Source organism: Phaethon lepturus, unplaced genomic scaffold (assembly GCF_000687285.1).
Source record: "Phaethon lepturus isolate BGI_N335 unplaced genomic scaffold, ASM68728v1 scaffold18779, whole genome shotgun sequence".
Classification (NCBI taxonomy): domain Eukaryota; kingdom Metazoa; phylum Chordata; class Aves; order Phaethontiformes; family Phaethontidae; genus Phaethon; species Phaethon lepturus.
Window position 1 is genome coordinate 11,857 of NW_010565730.1, and position 23,611 is coordinate 35,467.

At 35.8% G+C, this 23,611-nt stretch overlaps 1 protein-coding gene across 1 annotated transcript; it reads right to left on the bottom strand.

Moving 5' to 3' along the window:
- GPR155 (G protein-coupled receptor 155) lies at positions 1–23,084 on the bottom strand. Its single transcript, XM_010295277.1, has 16 exons — positions 22,625–23,084; positions 17,056–17,455; positions 15,507–15,672; positions 14,076–14,231; positions 12,900–12,983; positions 11,456–11,576; positions 10,051–10,135; positions 9,879–9,969; positions 8,514–8,762; position 8,431; positions 7,758–7,859; positions 5,916–6,049; positions 4,284–4,379; positions 3,227–3,291; positions 2,390–2,527; positions 1–223 (listed from the first exon to the last, which is right to left on the bottom strand). Exons 1-16 carry the CDS (start codon positions 23,082–23,084, stop codon positions 1–3), a joined length of 2,571 nt encoding a protein of 856 aa, XP_010293579.1.
- Between the last annotated feature and the right edge of the window lie 527 nt (positions 23,085–23,611).

The window sequence follows — 23,611 nt, forward strand, 5'->3', positions numbered from 1 at the left end:
TCAGTGGCTCTCAACTGCAACTGATCTCTTAGGAATAAAGCGATAATACAAATATTCATCCCGAAATTCAAATTCATTTGTGATATGCTGGACGACGCCTCCTTTCATCAGTCTGTCTCCATACATCACAGCTTCACCACGGTCAGAGGCAAGGCCAACTTGCATGAGCCAGTTCACCAGGTCACAGCCAAAGAAGATGCCAGTGGAGATCTTTGCACCACACCTGTATGTCAAAGGAATGATTCACCCACATGTTCTGTAAATCTGGTATCACCACTGCACGATGGGGAAAGGCAAGGAAAAATAGCAGGAAACAAGGAAAGACATCATGATAGTTAAGAGCATGTTAGAAGAGAATTTGCAAGTTTTGTATATTAGGGACATGCCAATGTTCACTACCTTTTCAATGAGAAACAAAATGTACCTACAAAGTTATTTTAGGCTTGTGCAAATAAATTTCAGTGAACATAAGTAGCAATTTTCCTAAAAACACACACAATGTAATTCTATTTCTTGGATACTTACTTCCCATGTACTCATTACCATGACCATTTCCGCAACAAAATAATCTGATTTGAGTGCAGCATGCCTGCTGCAACAGGAACTCAATCTGAACTTTAATTCAGTTTTATAATTTCTCTACAACTTTAAACAGACAGTAACTGCTTACATATATTGTAAGCAAAAAACATGTCACTCGCATACCCAGTTAAATATTTACCACACTGGCAGTACTAGGAATAAACAAAAAAACCTTTGCAACAAGACCAAATTAATTTCCTTTTACATATTTATGAGGCAATGCCTCTAACATCTACCTAGTTGCCGTAAAAATACCATTCAGAGGTTTACCTGCAGCAATGAATGTTTCTGGTTATCTAAAATCTGCTCTATCGAACCCAAGTGCAGGGTTTCTGAAGATGATTAACAGCTACACAGCAAAAACAAACTCCTTTCCCTTTTTTTTTTTTTATGTTAAAAGCAGCAATAAAACAGAGCAAGTCTTAGCATCTATTAAGCAGAGAAGCAAAAATCAAAATAAATAAAAACACATTATTACAAAGTCTCAGTTACAGTACATTTAAATCAAAGAGGATAGGATCAATTATATGAATACTTAAAACAAGAAGATAAATGCTTTCTTTTAACACACAAGGAGAAATAAGACATGATGCTAGTTCCATACAAACCTAATATTAAAACAATGAAGCAACAAATGTCAGATTTTGATGTATTCCTAGGTGATATATGATTAAAAAACCCACAAAACCCAACCAAATGAACAGCCCAAAGCCCAAGAAACCACAATAGCAGCAGAGGCACAGGAAACACAGCTGCAGAACCTGTCCTATTTCAAAATAAACATTTTCTGATACATCTTTTCTATCTGGCATGAAAGAAGCAAGTCCTTGAACTGCCATAGTTCCTTTTTCCTAAATGGTTTATTTCTTATGGAACATTACTGATTTCTGAGGAGACTGGAAGAAATCACGATGCTGTCAAAAAACAGTTCTGGAATGTGGTTTCGGACTATCTGACCATTAAAAGACCACCCCATTCTGCCAAACTAGTCCTACTTAAAAGCTCACATAACAAGAAATGTAGAAGGGTCCTGTTAGAATAATTCTTCATGTTTCCATTTCATACAGTTAAAATTTAAATAAAGGCAGAGTCTTTTTCTTGTTCCTGCTGCTTCTGTCTGCATTTCTCTTCTGATCCACCTACACGTACCTGAATACATAATCTTTGATTTGGGTATCATAATTTGCATCTGAAAGCTTTGCTGATCTCACAAATTGAGGATTAGGCCTCACAAGAAGAATGAGCAAGAGAAACTGTGTGAACTCAGAAGGTGTAAATGTCCTAAAAACACTATAATCTCATGTATTGAGTGGCCTCTGAGTACACACTGACATCAGTTGCAATAGTTTTGCCTCCTGTAAAAGCTATTTATTAGTAAACGTTCAGTCACATAAATACTAACACCTTCTGAATCTCAAAACAAAACACATGAAGGGTTTCGGGTTTGACAAAACTCACAGACACACACCCTCCGTTACAAGCATTACCGTATACCTTTCTTCAGAAAGATTTTCTCTCCTAACTTCAGCTACATGCAAAAACTGGGGCCATGCCTTAATGATATAAACATTTTTATAATTTATATAAAACCTAGACGGGATAATGCGGTAACTTGCACCTCAATGTTTTGGCTGGAGACTAGAAACATTTATCTGTTACTGCTAAATACTTAATCCTCACCTTGAGGTTTGAATAAATATGCCACAACGCAGGAATCGCCCACAGACAGATTAAACTGCATTTCATTATTTCCAAAAGGTGAGCTATGACCTTTGTAACAAGTTTTACGTGCAGGGAGAAACCTTACCTTCTGCCTCTGACAATGCTTTTGACACAGTGATCTCTATGATAACGAACAAACTGTTGACAGGTCATCCTGATTTCCTCAGGTAGAGAGGAATCTGTATGCCCCGCTGCTTCTCTTCCTCCCCAGAGAAATTCAAGTCTTAAAAGAAAAAAAAAAAGAAAAACAAGCAGCAAATCAACCAGAGGCATTTTTAAGGAAACTGCAAGTAATAGAACAGAACTCACAGGAAGCTTATCACAACTGTTTTACTGTTTTTGTGTCCAATACTTTATATACAATCTTCCTAATAAACTTGTATGGCCTTTGAACACTAAGAAGTTTTATTCTAGGTTCAGGCAGAAGGAAAGACAGAGAGTAGCTGGGTGCCAGCTTTACCTGCTGGATTCATACCACAGCCAGCTAGCTCTAAGTTAAAGACGGCTTTGTACAACTTACACCTCCACAGCGAGGTACCAATGAAAGTGTCCATCCACACAAAGCACTTGCATGAGGTTATGAATACTGGACTTTCAAACAGTGATGATAGATGCAAATGCTGAACCAGTTTCTAAGTTTTAATTTATCAGCTGAAATTATTTCTGAAGATCCATCATCTCACTGATCCAATCACATACCTCACCATCATTTGCCAAAGATTTTCCCTATAGGGAGCCTGTGGGATTTTGGTCTTTGGGAGTATCATTAGGACAGCAGTAAAAACTCAGGCACAGTGAACTGCTATTAGCGCTCCCCAGCTGGGAGAGAAAAGAAATTTGGAAGATTGAACAAATAGGAAACGGAATGCAGTGGCACTGAACACTCAATACCCTTAGTTGTAAGTGTAAAGATTCTGTTTACCTTCGCTTGAATGGTAGAATGATTAGATGCTTATCTAAGCCAAAAATACCAAAGGAAATGAAGCCCTGCAGGAAAAAATACAGAAAAAACAACATTAAGGAAAAACTTTGGTTTCTAAACAACAGAAATAAAATGCTAAAAACTCATTGCCAAAACACACGTGAGAAGTATTCCTCTTCTCTAGATATCGTTCAAAATGCATTTTGTTTCTGCTTTGATTTTTCATTTGGACCTTAAAAAGACAGATTAATATGTAACAGTCCATCAAAGAAACTCTTCAAGAATCAGTTCAGTAAACCTAATGCTGTGACATGCCATCTGACACTTAAAACATTCTTATCCTTACATAGCCAGTTATTTTAATCTGTCTTTGTTAGTGTCAAGAAAAGTACTGACTTACTGTAATTTGAATGCCAAAATGCTCTCTAGTTAATTCATTTTTCTATGCCACTTTTGTACCAAAACTACTATAATTACTTGATTCTACAGTGCATCTTGTAGGCGCACCAGTCCACGGGTCTGTAAAACATTCCTCTAGCATGTGTATGAACACTGCCTTGCTTTCACCTTCATAGATACCAAAGCTACCTTGTGTCCGTTTGCACTGAAATAGGCTATGTGCAGCTGGGTCATACATCTTACTGTCAGCTATTAGTTAATGGTGCTGTACCTGAAACTGAAGGGATAACATCTTAAAGCCTTACCATGCGAGTGGAGCCATCTCACACCTATTTAGTTATACTGGTGTAATTCCACAGAAGCAACACTGGTGAAGCTTTCTGGTGCAAATAAGGCTAAAATCCTACTGAATTTCCATAGGCATTTGGCACTCAGTTGTCATTTGTACCTCTGAAAGTGTTCATGCACATAAGAGATATGCATTATGATAAGAAAGCTATCAAAGCAAAAGAAAAAGCTTGAGGGAAAAAAAGGCAAAACACCACAAGGAGCTGGTGACTTCAGCATTGTTTGAGGACTTCAGCTTACAGTGCTTGTAACAGCAAGTGCTGCAACACCCATTAACAAAGTCATTTTCAGAACAAACATTGGTAAGTACCTGACCAAAATTAAACACAGCACAGAAGAACTGCAATTCCACATATAGCCTTCCAGGCTCTTGGTTGAACAGCCACCACAAACAACTGGAAAGATTCTGTTAAGAAAAAAATAAATTAAAAAAAAACCCCAAACAACCCTGCAACTGTTAAAAACGAAAAGCACTGTCTTACTCTTCACACGCTAGCAGATTTTTGCACAATTTTCACTGTCTTTATCTAACAAATGATTCAGATAAAGACAAAAAAGAGGGAATAGACACCTTAAAATGCCATTTTAGTTAGGATTAATAGCTGGCAGGGGGCGGGGAGAAGAGCTTGCTTGTTTTTAAACAAAATAATACAAAACACACCAGTGTAGAGGTCCTGCCCCTTTACATGTTTACATAAGGAACCTGCCTTAAGCACACTTAGGTATTCAACCTAACACAGGCAGTATTAGCCCAGACAGACTTGTAGTATTTGTCTTTAGGCCTGTTCAGCCGAGACCAGTGCTTTCTACATATTTTCTGCATAGTTAAGATTGTGTTAAGCTGAAGCACATACCACTTCAGCTATTTTAGATGCCTGACAGAAGGAAAAAACCTCCAAAGTTAACCCCTTTGTGGGTGAAGGCTAATTCTTTAATGTAACTGGTCTCAATTCATAGAATCCATGTAATCATTCAGATACAACTAAAATAGAGGCTAACATTTGGGACACCTCTTTAAATATAGAGGATGTAAAAAAATACATGGAATATTTGATACAGGAAATTTGAGAGAGGGAAAACGTCTGTATTGTAATTTAACAGGACCTGAAAAGCAACAGTAGTAACTATGACACTGCATAATTGTGCCACACCGTCCTGCTTTGCAGTATTACTCATTTGTGCCACAGTATTTTCCATTTCAAACAAAAATACTTCCCCCCTAATTGTCATCTACAAGAAGCTCAACTTTGAGCATTACATTAAAACAGAGTTGTTTCTCATCTTTGTCACAGTTAAACATTCAAATTATATCCCTAATGCATTACATTCTGGTATTTCACACTTTTACACAGGAGTAGCCACCTTCACAGCTGGGATCTAGTCAGTAATGATGCTTGGCAATACCAACTTAGCTACATTGCCTCCAAACTAAAAGCAATAAAACCAAATTTTCCCATTTCAAATAAAAGTCTTATGTTATTCATTACTAAAGAATCTCAAAGAAATCTAAGTTCCAAATAAAAGCATGATCAGATGGAAACAATTTTTGTACAGTGTCCTTCAGAAGTAGGATTCACTTTATATTTTTAATTGATTATTGTCTCAGAAAAAGACTAGCTCTTGAGAAAAATGGTAAGAGGGGTGCGGGGCAGCAGTGATTAATTAATTACCAAATGATATAATTCCACTTTTTTTTCCCCTTAGGGTTCTCCAGTGAGACTTGCTCACTAACATCATCAATCTCAACTTGCCTTTAATTTATGATGTGGCAGAGAAAAATTAATTTTATGATATCCCTCTTCCAGTAAGGGACAAAATAAAGCCTCTAACTTACTTATTGTTACATGAGGAATTGGAAGATTTTTACTGGACTTGTCTACATAGCTTTCCTAAAAATCATTCCACCTCAATGATTTAAACATGGGGAGAAAAAAATATTTACAGCAAACAGGCCAACAATAAGAAGTAAGCAGAGCAGCACATGTCTGGCCAGCTGTTTGTCTCCGGTCTGTAGAAGCTGTTCTTCCTGAGCCAATACGCAGGTTTGAGCACTGCAATGACTCACACACTGATCAGCTGAAAAACAAAGCATAATTTTTCATTAGGCTTCTATCTTACGAACTCTATGAGCAAACTTGTTAATGTAACTTGCCGGGTTAAATTACCTTGTATTTGTACTGGTCACACACACAAAATCTAGTATTAGCTTTGACAACAACCTCTTCAGACATCTATTCTCAAATGAAACAGTAGTTTACATGCGCTCCTAAAATGAAGAAACTTTTTGCAACAGAACTCTTCTTTCAAATGTTCAGTGCAAACTTAAGTGGCGGTTAACATTTAGAAAACACTACTAGAAATAATGAAAAAAATAACATTTTCTCAGAAGAGTTTTTAAACTTAGAATAAATTTCTGGAATAAATATTTCAAATATACCATCAGCTCTATTTTTTTTACTCTGTATCTCAGCATCATTGAACTCTAGATCAGACAATCAACTATATTCAGTTCTGTGACTGTGTTTTTAATATGATATATCAGAACACTCTCATAATTCTATCAATCAAAAGAGCCAAACACACAAAGAATGGCTGCTTGTCTTCCAACTAGAGTTCTAAGGAATTTTGAGTATATTCCTCTAGATGGCAGTGAAAAACTTCCTGGCAAGGACATACGCAAGTATTTGCACCAGATACCTGTCGTAGCAGTTCAATGGGATAGCAGAAGGATTAGTAATTATTGCAGCCAAAGTTACACAATTTGCTTTTACTGATTTGTAACTTTGAAGTGTTCACTCAGTAGGTCGAAGAAAATTCCACTCAATCATAAGATATTTTCTACTCTAACTTTTATGATAAGAAAATCAAACTGGTCTTCCTCCATCATTGGAAGACATTCTTATGATGCTTGTCTGAATTACTTAATAGATAAAATAACTGGCAACAGTTGGAAAGCTAGCATTTTATGAGACATAACTAAGTATGTTTCAGTGTGAAATATTTAGATTTGTTGAAAGTTATGCTGCATCCAAACAAAGTGTAAGAATATGAACTTCCTTGTTAAGGATGCAAAAAAAAAAAAAACCAACCAAGAAAAAGAAAATAGGAAAAAAAGAAAGTTGCATTGCAGCTAGCTTTGATTATCGAAAGCGATGTACGATGACAATGGGCTGAGTATGTAATTTTCCATAAGGTGGTGAACAGTCACTTTGACCCATGTTTTCTGTTTCAGTGGCGCCTAAGGACCCTTAGTCAGTTTTCTCCATCTCTCTCCCCTAGACATGGATAATACAGCAGCATGGACACTTGAGCTAATCTGCAGTAAGTGCTTGCTCCTCTAGAGCTGAAGTTTCTCATTCAAAACCTGTGCATGATTTACAACAAAGGCTTCAAAGGTCTTTTAAAAAGACACAAGATGTGAATATGAGAATGTAAAAAAGTGTGTTTAAGTTGAAAACATGAGGCAAAGTAGCGTTATGCATTCAACTTCCCAGTGTCCAAACAAGGCAATGACAGAGAGGTAAAGTCTAAATGCTCAGAATGATTTGTTAAAGTAGCTTAGTGGTAAAAAAACCAACCCAAAACAACTGTCGACCTAACAGCTATGAGGCAGATGAGAACGAAGACCTAACGTATTGCCTAATACTTGAATTAAATATGAAATACAAGTTATCCAGGTAGAGTTGAGAGAACAGCAGCCCAAACAGTTTCTTTGTGAGAACAACACACATAGATGTTGTGGAAGAGTTTGTAGTATTAAAACAAGGAGACACTACTGCTTTACCTGTCTCAATTGGAGGAACCTTGTTTTCAACAGCATTTGACACTGCTTTGCTCTCTCTAGGACAGGATAATTCACCATTTGTTGTTTGACAAGAACAGCAACCTATTAAGCATATACAGTAACAGGATAGTTATCTTCCTTCAGTACCATAATTTATTTTCCAAGTGTAACAACATATTCTATACAGCTTTAATTATTATGCTTAAAAATAACCCAAAAGGAGAAAGCAGACTTAATTTTTCCAATTTGCTGAGAGGGTAAATGAGTTGCACAACTAATATATAGAAATATTTAACATAGCATTACCACTATGGAAGCAACATCAGTACTTTTAGCTAGAGGGAAAAGAAATGGGAAGTGATCAAAAGGCTATGTACAAACCAGGATTAGAAACGCATTGAATAGCGATGCTGCAGGCATATAATTCATTCTCAGAGGGACGGTTTAGTGGGTAAACAATCTAAAACACCTACTGGACTGCAAATATCACATCCTTATCAAGATACCACTACTTACATAAAAAACATACACATGCTTTTTTTCCTGTCCACTTCCCCCACCCTTACAGTGATAACCATCACACTTTCCTTAGAAACATAAACCTAAATCCTTGGGCACTTATATCTAGGTTTTCTTCTGTCCTAGCATAACACTTGAAGGTATAAACAACTACCCTTCCCAGGTCAGAATTAAATTTGTAACGTTACTGTATTGTATCCCAAGCCATTTATTCTTTTACAAACTACTTTCCCTAACTCTTTCTGCAGATGGTTGTGCAGAAGATCCTTGAGAAGGCTGTGCAGAAGATCCTGCAGAAGGCTGAGGCACAGTGGTTGAAATTTGGTTACCCTCACTCCCTTCCACTTCAACTTCCTCCACTTGGCTACGCGGTGAGTATGGGTTCAATACCTCATAGCTTGACTCTTGCCTATTTCTGTTCATGCACATAAGTGAGATACCTGACATCAATATACTGATGAACAGGATCACTGCCGTGGTAATTATCTGTCAAGAAAGCAAAGAAAATACACTTAAGTACAAAATAAAGGAAAACATAGTGCATATATCTGTCTTTCTAACTTCTGTACTTTCCTAAATATACTTATAAATGCATCTAAATAGGACAGAGCTTTCTGTATTTACTGCTCTTGCATCTTGTGGCATTGAAGGAGCAATCAGTACACAAGACTAATTTTCATTGCTTGAGTAACTGAGTTTTTTGTTTGTTTTTGTTTTGTTTTCAGTGGTGACCCCTATTTCCCATGCAATCCAAAAACATCCCCTCATCATCGTATTTCCCTCAGGATCATTAGTGCTCCAGTTTAAGTTCTGTTCAGGTACCTTTTAATTCCAAAGAGGAACATGCTCTTGCCACCCTCTAGCACAGTTCTCATTTCCATGTTTTCTCCAATGGGGAGCATCCTATTAATTAACCTTGCCTTCTAATCATCTGCCACTGATACCTAGAGTCCACTCTGAGGCTATTTTGTGTAATAGTACTTGTGAAACTGCCACATGAATAACATGAGAGACTCATAGCCTCTCTATCAATAAGAAAGACAGAAGGAAAACATGACATATCTATGCTAGTGCACTTCACATCCTCTAATAAAGAGGAACTATTTATTAGTAAAAACTGTAGTTCAGGCTCGGGGACTTTCAACCCATGATTGTGCAGAGAAGTCTCCCACAGTGCAAGCAGTTACTGCTACACATGTAATGTAGATCCTATCTATTATAGACCAAAAGCCATTAATTAGCTATTGGATGGTAATAATTTTAGATAATTATCAAGCACGACTACAAATTAGTCACCAGGAAAAGGGCTCTGCAATTCATTACCTCTCCTAAGCCTTTTCTTTGGAAAGCCTACTCCCTCTTTTTCTTAGTCATAGCTGCCTAAACATGAAGGTCCTTGTTCAAACAAGTTTTCATAATGGTTCATTATAGAAATACATTTTTGTATCAATCTATAAGAATTCTATAATGATACTGTTATTATGGTAGCCTGTACTTTGACTGAAAGCTACTTACACAAGAAGCAAACAGAGAACGCAATTTCTCAATAACGTATGCAGCACAGCAGAAGTCTGAAGTGATGAGGACAGAACATGGTCATACCTGATATTTTCCATAGAAAAAGGCAGAGTCAATACTAGTGTTGTTGTGTTCACCAACAATTAGTAAGATTCCCACCAGAAGTGTTGGGACGCTGAAAGAGCAAAATATGAACAAAGTAACATATTTAGCATGCTACCACTAATTCTGCAGGAAAACATCTGAATTAACTTACCCCCATCCAGCTATGATAATAAATCCAATGGGAATCTTTACTGTTTCTTTCTTCCTCAACAGAAACAAAGAGAAAGATAGAAAACCTACAAAAAAACCCAAAGAAATGCCTTGTTTATTATTAGAAAGGGAACCGATTACAGAGTGTAGAAACTATATGATGTGACCTGCTCCATAACTAAAATACTCTTCTCTGACCTTCAAATAGACCAGAATTGTTTTTGCTGGTTGTATTCCGAGAAAGTAAAATAGAAACACCTATTATGTTAAAAAAAAAAAAAAATCATTAACACTGAAAAAAAAATCCAGGACACTGTACATGAAACATCCACTTCTAAATGCCTAGAAAGGTTCACAAGCGTATAAAAGATGTGTCTTAAGTGTTTTATAACAAGTAACTAATTTCTTAAGGTATCAACAGCAGTTGTTCTAGACTAACAATCTTAAATAACCAACAAATAATGTTGTATTGTGTTATAACATTTCTTTAAAAACTGACTAGTACTTTATAAAGTCAATGATAAATTTAACAAAAAAGTTTTATGTATTTTTACATATATAACTATATATGGGAGTATCTTCTGGAACTGCCTATTCTATTCACAACTCAGAAGCTCAGCCACATTCCCCATGCTGAAGCAAAGCTAGTATTTACATTAGGCTATACTAATCATGAGCTACTAGATAAACACAAATACAACTTACTCCACAAAAACACCACACAAACTAAACCCTTAGACTTCTTGACTCAAGAACGGTATAAAAAGTCTCCTGAATACCCAAAGTCTCGTTTTTAATCATACGTGTAAGGTTCTCCAAGCTTCTTGATGCATTTTTCAATTCTGCCTATGTCAAGTAATCATCTACACCTGCAGAACACACACATTATTTTTAGAAATTACAATTGCCAGGTGGGGCAATTGTAAAAGTAGTAAACTGTAAAAGAAGTGTTAAAGCTACTTTGGTATTTCCCTTCATTCTGTATTTCCTACTTTTTTGAGGCACAAAGTTTTTAAATCTACTTAATGCTGAATAATTAAAATTTTAAACTCTGCATTAATTAAAAATCGCCACTAGCTCAAGGGCAACCCCCCACATTCACCCTTATTTGTAATCGCTTCTGCCTTGAGAGCAGGTTCTTGTCTTTTGTGACACGCTATCAAGGCTGCTGTATCTAGCAAAGACAAACAAGAGCTGCCTAGTTGTAAGCTTACAATATAGCAAAAGCAGTGCCTGACACAGAGCTGCACGGTGTTAGTGCTGCAGCTTGGCACAGCTTACAAGTATGTGTATTTGTAGGACTACGTACAAGTGAAAGGAACAATTACTCTGAAGAATATAATAAAATTATTACATTACATTAATCTGTTATTACAGTACCTAGGTTCTGCCTAGAAAAATCATACCTGTCCACAGGTAGGTGCTATAAAGTGAGCTGTAGAGGAATATAAATACTAGGATCTGCATGGTGATGTCTTTCTCTTTAACAATGAAATTCCATGCCACCATTCCAATGCAAGCAATAAACTGGAAAGAAAGGTTAAGATGTCATCATTTAAATTGGGAAAGCAGGATGACAAGAAAAACTGAACACAGTCTAATATAGCTACAATAAGCTTTGAAACTCACAGATTCACTGGAGTGTGATTTTATGAATCGGATAGTTCTCATAGCAGTAAAGCAGTGCAGCAATAAACTCAGTATTACAGTTATGTTACTGCCTATGGTACCCTATTTTCAGGAGGTTTTTTATGACAGCAATTATACAGCTCAGACAAACTATTTGTACTTAACAAAAATTTTACATTTTACTTATTATAATGATATATTAAGATTATATATTTTTTGCTGACTTGCCTTACTCCCAGTTTCTCTGAAATGATTCAGACATGAAGCTGAGGCTAACAGATGTTTGTTCAGACAAGAATTATACAAGTTTTCACCCAGTGATACTGCATATATGACAGTTTTAGTACTGAAGGAATCTGAAAAGATAGGCTGAAATTTTATGGAAACAGTAATACAGTAGTTCAAAATTTTTTTAAGATGAAAGCTAACTTTGCTGTTATAGACAAGAAGCACCTGCAACTCTCATATGTGACTTTTTTCAAATGTGACTCCATGACCTCAGGTTTTTTTTTTAAATATATATATATATTTTTAAATTTAAATTACAGAACACTTCAGAAAGCACTACCACATAGATATATTATAAGCACAGGCTGCTCTCACTGAATTTAACAGCAGTTGTGCAGCTGACTTCGAGGGAAGAAGGAACATGTACTCTGTAGTTTTTGCTCAGTTTAAATAACAATTAAAATTAATCCAGAGCTATTTGGCTTTGCCCTTCCCTAGCCACCAGCCATGCATTCCCACACCACTTCCTTGCATCAGCACTGGCACCTGTCTGATCCCTCAGCGAGCCACGTCAGGGAGCTAAGCCAGCATGGGGATTATTTTTCTGTTTAGCTCCTTGAATCAGGTCACCATAGAGCCAAACACATGCTGCTGCTGATTCTGGCATTGCTGACTTCAGATTGGCATCAACTGATACAGAAGCACACTCAACAGTATTAGGCAGTAATTTATAACACTAAAAATATTTCAGAAGCCACTCTCCATTCTGATTGCTTACAGTTCTGTTTGAAAACCATACTACCAGCATCAACTATCATTTTCTTCAAGGGTGTATTTTAAGGCACAGAAATTCTTCAGCCAAGTCGCACATTAGATTCCCCTGCCCTCCATAGATGGCCACAAAGCTATCATTGTAGAAACTAAACTTGTAAATGTGTTAAAAGTAAGACTTGGAAAACAAACTCACACAACAGCATTCTTCTTACTACTGACCTGAGCAACAAGTAGGTTTGTTGTAATCATATGAGGAAGCTGTTTATATTTCTTACTCAGAAGAACAACAATAAGAGACCAGATCTGTAACATACAAGAACAAATTGAATTTACGAGTAAAACAAAACCCAAAAGAACAAGATGAATATTCTGGCAGACTATGGAGAAATTAAATATACAAAAAATCTTCTTGAAAAATTTCTTAGCAACGTGACTACTGCAGTCAGCTCCACACCATCTGCTGCCAGTCCCTATGCCTCAGCCAGAAAAAGTAATGCATAAGTGTGTTCTCATGATGGTGAAATATTTCCAGAGAGTACCAAGAGCTTGCCTCTAGTGCGCAGAAGCCTAGTTGTTCCTCAGGACAGAAATGACCACAGAGTAGCCTGACAATTTAGAATTTAAAATTCCCCTGTGTCATGTCCCCCTCGCCAAATCTCCCCAAATTATCTGTGACAGCAAGAGGCGGTGTTCACTCGTGGCTTCCTTTGAGGCACAGCTTCAAGACAAGAGGACTTCAGTAGGACAACTTAAGAAAATTCCAACTCCCTCCAACATGGTTGTTTTTATTTTAAAAAAGCAAATAAAATAAACACACTATCCGTAGTGCCTATAAAGCCAAAACAATTCACATTGGACTTCTGAATTATCATCCAACTTTAAGAACCATGCACACAGCATTTCTGGGAAAGAAAATTGATAAATCTAAATCAAAACTTCCAAGTTAAACGTTTTCATTAATACTTATTAATACTTCATTAAATAAATATTCACTGATGTTTCTGGAGCTGAAGTTTGTACACAACCTCCATTACTGCCATATCAAAGCACCTCACATGGCTTGATGTAATTATTCCCTGTGGTGTAAGCTAGTACTGTTATTCCAACACACCCCATTATTTTAAAAACAAAACACAAAAAACCACCAAAAAAATCCAAAAAGGACAAACTCGTAAGCCCTGCACTAGTGCTCTAATCCACTTACCCATCTTTCTCTACAGTACAGCTTTTCAGCTCACCCACTGCTAAATCAAGACTTTTAACTCCTTCCTTGTCCTTCTGCAGTAGGATACAATGAGGAAACGCGAATCATCTTATCATGACTCTATCTGCTGCTTATGTACTAACGCGACCCTGATATGACAACGTGCTTTTGTATTTCACTTCAACACTTACCAGAGAAATAAGGCTGACAATACTTATGTCAAAGCTAACATTTTGGAGTGCAGATGCCAGTGGGTTGGGGTCCATAGACGGAATGGTCAACAGCCACGCAGAAACGTACATAATAGGTGCAGACACAAAAGTGCTTATCACCATGCCTGAGGTAATCTGAAAGAAGTCAAACAGAACACAGTTAATCAGATCTCAAGCTAAATAATCTGCTTTCAGCAATACAACCACTAGCAAAATTGTACCTTTGAATTAAACATACATAGACCTTTAACAAAGCACCAAGTTATTTCTATAATAAATTTAGAATTTGAGCCAGAAAGTATCAGTTTCACACATACAGTTAAAGTGAAAATTTTAACAAGCTTCTGAAATAGTAAGAATAGAGAGTTCCCCTACAGCAACTTCTTACACAGCTTTTTTGCAGGTGCCAAATACACTAATGCCTACAGTCTAGGGGTGGATTTACAGTGTCACAATTTACTTTTGGATGCAAAGATTCACACTCTAAATGAATAAGAAAACATGTATTTATGCAAATACTAATGTGCAACAATCCATGAGAAGCTGCCACATATATTTACATTTAAGTGATTTCTATTTTTGTTTCTCATTGTCTTTACGCTTTCGAGAATTTTCAGTGATAGAAGTGTGAACTGCTACTCATACTACAGATCTCTCTTTTGAAGAGATTTGCTGAATTTGTTGGGCACAAAATTCTACCTTGTAAGGTTTACTTCTAGTGTCTTTTTTTCCACTTTTCTTTAAAAAAAACCCTAACTAAACAAACCAAAAATAGACAACATTAGAAACAATGGAAGTCAACAGGAATGTTTTAATGTCACTTCAACTGGAAGAAAGGAAACATTTATAAAATTTGTATTTTAAGTTGAAAAGATAATTGATACCCTCTACTATAAAAAAAAAGTAAAATGCATTTCTATCACAAGATGTAACTGAAGGGCAACACAACAGAATCAGTTAAAGTATAAGTTCTTCTGTAAGTTTTCAGCATTAAGCCAACACTGTTCTTACTGAAGTCAGTAACATCATTTCTGTTTTTTCCTGCAAGAACAGTAGCTCAAAGATAAGGTCTTTGGAAAAAAACCCCACCAAAAACCAACGAACCCACAACAAGAATAGAAGTTCTTTATATTTAAAGTTACCCCAGATCTTCCTACTAGAATCACAAATAAGAAAAGTATGAGGATTTATTTACAAACATGTACTATCAAGACACTTGAGACATCAGGAAAGAGTACTTAGCTTTATTAATAATCTGAAATATAATTTATATTTGAGATCTAGGGAGTACAAATAAATCTAAGGAGCCTATACTACAGAAAAGCAAATCCATCAAGCATATATTTAAGTATTTCATCAACAAAGTTAAGCTCAAAGTTAGTACATGTTTGGGAAAAGCTAACTACATACAATTCCTACTTCCATATTAAATTGACTTGCAAATATTGCGACACCAGGCGCTGATGGAAAAACTCCATAGAGAAATGCATAGTTTGATAAACTGGTGTGGTTGACTATGCTGTCACTCTTGTCCAAGAGTTCCACCATTTCTCTACAGAGAAATGGCATCATAAGTCTGAAAAGAGAGAGAAAAAAACAATTAAAAAAAAAATATTATTCAAGCTATAGCATAGGCTCTTCTTTACTCAGAAAATGAACCAAAAAGAAATTCAAGGCTTGTTTGAATACCATTTATGAAAGGCAAAATATTGATATCACGTTGAATGATTGCCTTTACTGTTACCATGACATTTACCAGCTGCTTCAAAATTGTGTCACAAGTTAGACCAAAAAAACCCATAGAAAAAACAATGGTAAAAATGACAAACTCTGGGATGTAAGCACATTCTCTGACTGTGCAGACACGTTCTTTGTATAAACCTCAGATTTAGAAGGGTAAAATATAAAAAAACACCCCCAACCTTCATTTCTCAACTGTTAAAGTAACAGTAGCTATAAGCAGTCATCAGCTTTGAAACTTAGACGACCTTTCTGCAAGCTGTCTGAAATATAACAATGGCTCAAGCTTAAGTACCATTCTGAAAGTTTTGGCCAGCAAAAATAACCCCTACATATCAATGCTGTTCTGTTCGCCTTTAGCAATACCCCAGATCTCACACAGACTCACTATGTAAGCCTCACACAGGCTAATTACATAAACTCACTAGTAAAGCAAAGTGGTAACATTAAAAATTATTTTTTTTCCTCACGTTCTTACAAAATTTGTCACTGAGCTGGTTTACAGACTAGGTCTTTAAATTTGTTGGTTGGTTGTACTGATATTCAAATGCACCTTCAAATTTTACAGTATAAACTTCACCACCAAACCACCACTCTGTTATGTTAATTGTAGCTCTGTAGCAAATAAAATATTTAGTTCACCAGTAACTGAGATATACTCAAGGGAAGATTATAATGACATACGTTCTAAATACAAATTCTCATTTATTCATGCTTAAAATTCAGACAGTTTAAGAGTGTAAAGCAACCATTTTTAAGCTCTTCCAATATAGCTGTTTCAAAGATTTATAGACAAAGCAAGGAAAACCAACTAATTTAGAGATGTATTGTGTAAACCAAAGAAAATACAAATAGTAATGAATTAATACTTAAACTCACTCTTGTCTAATTATTTAACTAGTAAATTTTAATTTAGGATAGTAATTCCCCAAACACCCAATTTGTGACAGGTGGCCTGAAGGCAGTCCATGAAGCCACAGTACCCCTGAATTTTACTCTCTGCAGAGCCTGACAACAGGTTTGCGGTGTGCAAAATTTCTTTTAGAAGTTAACAGTTGTATACTCAGAGTTTGGGAAGCACTTGCCCAAAATACTGGAAGTCAAACATACTTTCACTATAATGATTTTGAAATAAAAGACATCTGACCAGTATATTCAGAGATTCAGAGCTTAAAACATCTAGAGAACAAAATTATAAAAGTACATAAATCAAACTTACAGTTTAGCTGTGATGAGAAGGATCAGTGCAACAAACATACCCTTTGTCAGCTTTTTTGTTTGTCCCACCATAGTTAGTCCAAGGTAAAAAAGTGCAGAGCCAGAAAATGAACTGCCCAGTCCATCAAGGAAGTTTTCAAGGTATTCGGGAATTTTCTGGCCAAGAATAAAGTTTGAGGCAATTCCTATGAAGACCATGAATACAATTGGGTTCTGCAAAACTCGGAGGAGTGCTAGGCCCACTATTTTGATTTTGCTGTGTGACACAGTGCGATTATCCCTCCACTTCTGGATTTCACAGAAGATAAACCCAAGAGGGTTTAGCATCATAAGAGATATTGGAGCCACTAGGTAAATGTACTGGAGATATTCTGGGTAAGTGGTTTGATACAAAGCTTCAACTAGAAGACAGGAAATGAAAAGTGATGAGTGATAACATTTCAGTACAAAAATACTTTAATATTGAAATTAAGTTTTATTGTCTGAAAACTAGAGAAATATTATTTCATTATCCTTGAGTGGTTAACTGCATTTACAATCAATATAAGGTGATGTAGCAAGAGATGTACACCCAGTCACCATTAGACCACAGTCATCTAATGAACGCATTAAAGATCAAAGATTAACTGTCCAACAATATTTAATGATTCTATGAATATTGAACATTTACAGGAAAAAAAGAAAATAATGTAACAATCCCACACGCTCTTTGAGTCATTCCAAATGCTGAAAACAGTTGGGTTTTGGCTGAATTGCTTTTCCTCCCCAGAAACATGAGAGTCATAAAGAGTTACATGCACCTTTGCAGGACACAAGTTACTTCTCACTTTAGGGGAGTCTCACGTCTGGAATTTAACCAGTTTTCAGGAGGTAAATTGGGTGTAATCTTTCTACGCTGATTCCATACAACACAGCAAAGCAACAACCAAATAAAAAATACATTAGCACATAATTATTAGTCCATTTTCTGGGACTACTCAGGACAAGAGTTATCACTGCAGTTCTGGTCCTTCAAGGAACTTTAAATCATGAGCATTTGTTTTCATTGCTACTACATACTTGCGAGTCAAGGTAGAATTGCTTCTTACTTCAAGTTTGTGCTAACAGCACTTCAAAAATCATGAAAAGACTCTGGAAAGATATACAAATGCCTATCCTAGGGTGAATTAAAAAAAACAACCCACAGTATTTTTAAAGTAGGATTTTGTTTTCTTTTAATCATAATACCCTATAGTAAGAGCAGCAAAGTCACTTGTAAAGCTGCACCCTTGAATCCCGCAGAATGCAGATGTTCTTGGTGTCCCTATCATAATTTTATTAATTCATACTGAAAAATGGAAAAGGAAAACGAGAAATTATGCATATGAAGCATCTTCTCACATAAGCAGTAAAATAGCGTTTAAATTGCCATCACTACTTCATGTTCACAATTGTTTTATGAACAAAGAGTTCAAGTGAAATAACTTTATTTTAAAACTTCTAGGTCTATATTGTTGTTTTTTCTATATATGTATTAAATGATTAAATCTATCACAATTGCTGTTTATCTGGTTAACAATACAGAATTTATCTGTGTAAGAATGGCATGTTAATTTTCCAAACTTCTTTGAAAAGATAACATTTACCTTTTACCTGCCTTATAACATTATTATCTCCAGTAATTTTCAGAAATATGCAAATGATACTTTCCATTACAGTTTTTCCTACCCAAGTTAGAGAGAAATGCATTCTTCCCCAGCCAGAAGTATCTTACTATGCAGACGCAATTCTATTTGTACTACAGAGAATATAAAAAAAAAGTACTATTGCATAAAAGCACATCCTAGACCTTCCTATGGGACAGCTTAGCACTGTTAAAAGTAGTAAATAAAGTTTAATATCACTAAGCTGCCAACTGTTGCAGGTATTTCCATTTCCCTGTATACTAAACCTGCTCTTTTTTTTTTTTTTTTTTTTATTCCCTCATGACTATGTTTTTCAAAAGCCAAAAGATTTTTACTTCCGTATTAGTTAAGCATCTGGAATGACAGGATCTACTAAGTGCTAAATCAGCATTTAGTACAAACAGCCTCCTCTTTAGATTGAATAAACTAACATTCGCAATTAGTTGATTTCCAATATATAAGAAAAAGCACTAAAGGGGCTTTTCCTCTTACAAGCCATGAGTAAAGCATGTATGAAAGAGCTACCTGTCCTGAAGTCCTGAATAAACTGCTGAACAGATCTACTAACTTTGTGGTTAGTTACTGCATTTAACAAGCCAGTTTTAAACACTAAATATATTCTGATAAATAAACCCACTTTAAATATGCTGGGCACCTTTTATGCAAGTCAAAATTTTCTAAAACATCAAACCTTAGAGCGATGTTTTAATGCTGCTTTATACAGAATGCCCATTTCAATCAAATGCAACTCAACACAAGTCACATCTAAATAATGTCCGAGTGAAACATGTAATAAATCATTATTTTTTGGCAAAGTGAAACTGTATATTTAATATGATATATTAAGCTCCGTAAGTAATTTAATTGATGTATGAAGCCACAATGCATTTTCCTGGGTAGCATAAAGTGGAACGAATGTAGATTGCTGAGTTAGTGGGGAAAAAAATTTGAAATCATTCTTAAGGAATCATTAAGACAGTGAAAATAATCCACAACGTCTATCTCCAATGAAAAATGTTGTTTTTATTTAAATCAATGTGCCTGCTTGCTGATCATAACAAAAAACGGAAATTAAAGATATTTTAATAATTAAAAAAAATCAATTTTCCAAATCCCAGCTGCTCAAGATTACACATAAATCGCACACTAGTTGTTCATGCTTAATGCAATTAGCACCATTAAAGTCATGGTAACTGAGCCATCATCTACACAACACTTCTGCTGCACCTATGCTTCAACAATACAGCACCGCAGAGCAGGTGAAGCTGTTCGGTCAGAGTTGTATCATCTCACCTAGTAATAAAAACCAAACTGACAAAGTTTTCTATCATAGTAATTCTATCTGTATCGGGCAGTCTGCTAGCAAATCTCTGTACCAGTTGTTTTTCAGCCCAAACCAGCATCAGTTTGTAGTGTAGAACTGTCATGACAGTGATTAGAGACAAACAGAACGGCTATCTTTTAAAATTTAATCTGTATTTTAATTTTTGTATGCGCAAATCTTTGCTCAATAGCAAAAAATAGCATAGTGGTTATTAAAGAAAACAACTACATGGGACGAAAACTCAGGAGGTCATTTATCTATTTAAGAGTTCAAACTGCCTTTTAAAGTAGTGTTATAATACACAGATTGGTCAATACCGGGGTTTTTTTTCCTTTACAAATTTCAAGTGAAGCAGCCTTTAAAAATGTATTTCCATTAAGAGACCAGGTTTTGCTCAAAACACTGCATATCATCACACATAAAAAGAAATAAACAAGGCATTCTTTGTTGCCTAGTCCTGCAAACGCTTCAGAGAAGCCACTACCAGTAAAAAGCTGGCACACCTGACAGCATGAACCAAACACCGGTGAGAGTTTGGGGATGACAGAAGGGAAAGGACAGGAAAGAAAATGAACACCTCTGAGAAATTAACAGCCCTGAAGTGCCTACATTGTTACTGTTGCGTTAAGTATTCCACTAAAGCTTGTAATGAAATAAATGTTGTGAATTTGGCTAGATTGTACATAGGAGAAATATGAATCATATTTTATAAATCATTAAATACTTGAAGAAAAATGCAATCTCACAAGGAAGTCATTCAGAGTAGAAAGGATGTTTTAACTAGGACACAATGGAAATATGTTCAGACAACCTCAAAATTTAAAAACAAACAAACAAACAAACAAAACCCTAACTGGCATTTTAATCCAGTACCAAGAAACAAAGACATAATCCTCACACCTTATTGTGACACACTTCTGATTTTTCTCAAGAGGAATAAACCCCAGGAGATGCAACTGAGGGAAACAAGGTATCTTCATCTAGGGAAGAAAAAGTCTGCAATTGTATTTGTCTATATTTTCTACATATCCAGCAAATTAGAAGAAGTAAGAAAGATTCAAGATTCTTCTAAGCATGCTGCCCTGAAATAGGGAGAATAAAACTGCCAACTCATCAAGTACTCTAAAACATGGAGGTACTTGTTGTTATGTATAATCTGGAATCGTATGTTTAAACTTCTCTTTTGTAACTTTATTTTCAATTTGGTAATCATATATCTTGCTTTTTGCTTTGCTAGCACAAACTTGCTTTCTTTTTTATTCTTAGCCTCGTCTGGATGACAGATCTCAAGAGAATTTGAAAGGCACAGAGTACTTTCTCTTCAGGGAGCAGCAAACGAATAAAACATGGTCCAGGCATCCTCTACAAATGCCTTCCAGTCGAGGTGTATTTTGAAGATCCCGATACCTGCAGCGTGCATTCCCACACCAGCCACACAGGTCAGCCTCGGGAGAGGCAGCACTGAAAGCTACACGGGCACAAAAGAGCCTCCCAAGGCAGGTAAAAAGAACCGCAATTAGACAGCTGCAGGTTGGAGAAGGCTGCTACAACTCCAGATCACTTCCTAAGCATCATAGTATGGCTAAAAGCATATTAATATACAATTAAGAAAACCTGTAAAAAGGAAAAAGAAAAAAAAATCTTCCTTAACAAAAGGAAAGAAAACAAGTCTCGCAGGTTGGGATAAAATTAAGTTTAGTAACTGATATTGCTTGGAATTTAGAAAATAGGCTTTCAAGAACAGGAGTACACAGCTATACAAGTTATACTCTGAGTGTGTCTCTGCTTTTTGTTTTTTAGCTCCACTGGACTAGTGGTTAGTTACACATGCCAAGAATGGCAGCTCAGCCACATAAAATTCCGATTTGAGATACACAAATGCAAGTTACCACAAATCATGGAGCAATCTTGCTTTTAAAAGACACACTTCTTCCAAGACTATATCCTAAAGCATTACTACTGGCCACAATAGAATAAAGATTAAGGGATAAAACATGATTGGCTACATAAATTATGTTAAGTAGCACAAAAATTAGAAGTTTCTTCTGAACAGATTTAAAGTTTGTTACACACACTCCACAAGCAGTAAGCACCAACATTACAGATACACTTTCTTTGAGCTAAACCAAGAGGTAATGCCAAATTAGGGAAAAAAAAACACTACAGCTATTTCAGAGGCCACGGGTACAGGCTCATACTTTGCAAAGAAAGAAATTTTGGACTTGAGGGAAACTGGCAATTTCCCATAAGGGCATTCTTAACCTGCAGTAAGTGTAAGGTAATTTATACCAATTTTAAAATTACATTTTTAAATAATTTTTAAAATCTGATTTACTTTAACATGACAAGATCACACAGACAACAGTAGTTGGATTGTTTTAAATTATTTCTCATCCATACTAGCTGACAGTTTTCTTCCCTTACATGACCTGAGGTCAAGAAATGTGGCTTGAGAAATGGCTTCGCTTATAAATTCAGTTCAGAAGTCAATTTCAAATTATGGAAAAATAAAAGCAAAGGTGTCTAGGACAGTGGAAAAAAATAGTTTTAAAGAAAAAAGCATAAGGAACTACTTTACTTACCTATTGGATATCCCAGTGCAAAGTCATTGCTTTGTGTAGCAAAAATAGGGAACAAACCTGCTTTGCTAAATCTATTCTCAGGACTGGCTACCAACAATGTTAAAATGCAGACTAAGAAAAACACAGCAGCTTTGGCAACCAAAATACTGTACAGGAAGGACCAATTCACATTAGAAAAGTTAAGTACCACCATGTTTTTGAACAGTAGAGCTGGGAGTGCAAAACGGGACACAAAATTTCCAAGTCCTTTGGCCTGAGTTGTTGTGATAATGTTGGCTCTTCCAGCTATGTAGCCACAAAGAATTATTCCAAAGCATTCTAACAGTGCTGGGAAAAGTCTGCTTATTGACATAGAAGGAGTACCACTGGTGGTATTGAGTTCAACTTGTCCAGGCAAAGAAATAGACATATTAGCTGCAGATGAGAGGTTCTTTATATTGAAGTTGGAATAGTTATCCATTTCCTTTGACCACCTCTTTCAAAAAAAGAGCTTGAAATGATCTCATCTGTAAAAGAAAAAAAAGTATTTATCTATTAACTTCCAAAACTGTCTTTGTGAATATTTATGGTATCAGACTTGCTGACAGAAGAGTTTACACTTACAAGCCATTACAAATAAATAATGAGACAAATAATAAGTAGTCACAGAGAAACAACTCTGAGAAAGAAGAATGCTCAAAAATCATTCCATACACACATCATCTTCACACTGCTTCTTCTCACAAGTCCATACAATCCAACAAGACAACCGATAGAGGCTAAAAATTCCCGAAGAAATTTGAGAGTAACATTGAATCATTAAAACTAAATGTAGATTGGGCATTCGAAAAGGCAAAAATCTGCTGGAAGGAGATATAACAAGCATTTTTTTGTTATTATTCTAGGATCTAAACATAATTTAGAATAAATTACAGTCCTCCAGCACTTTCCAATCATTGTTTCAGAAAACAGTAATTGCTAAATTCTCAGTGTATGTTCATCGCTTTC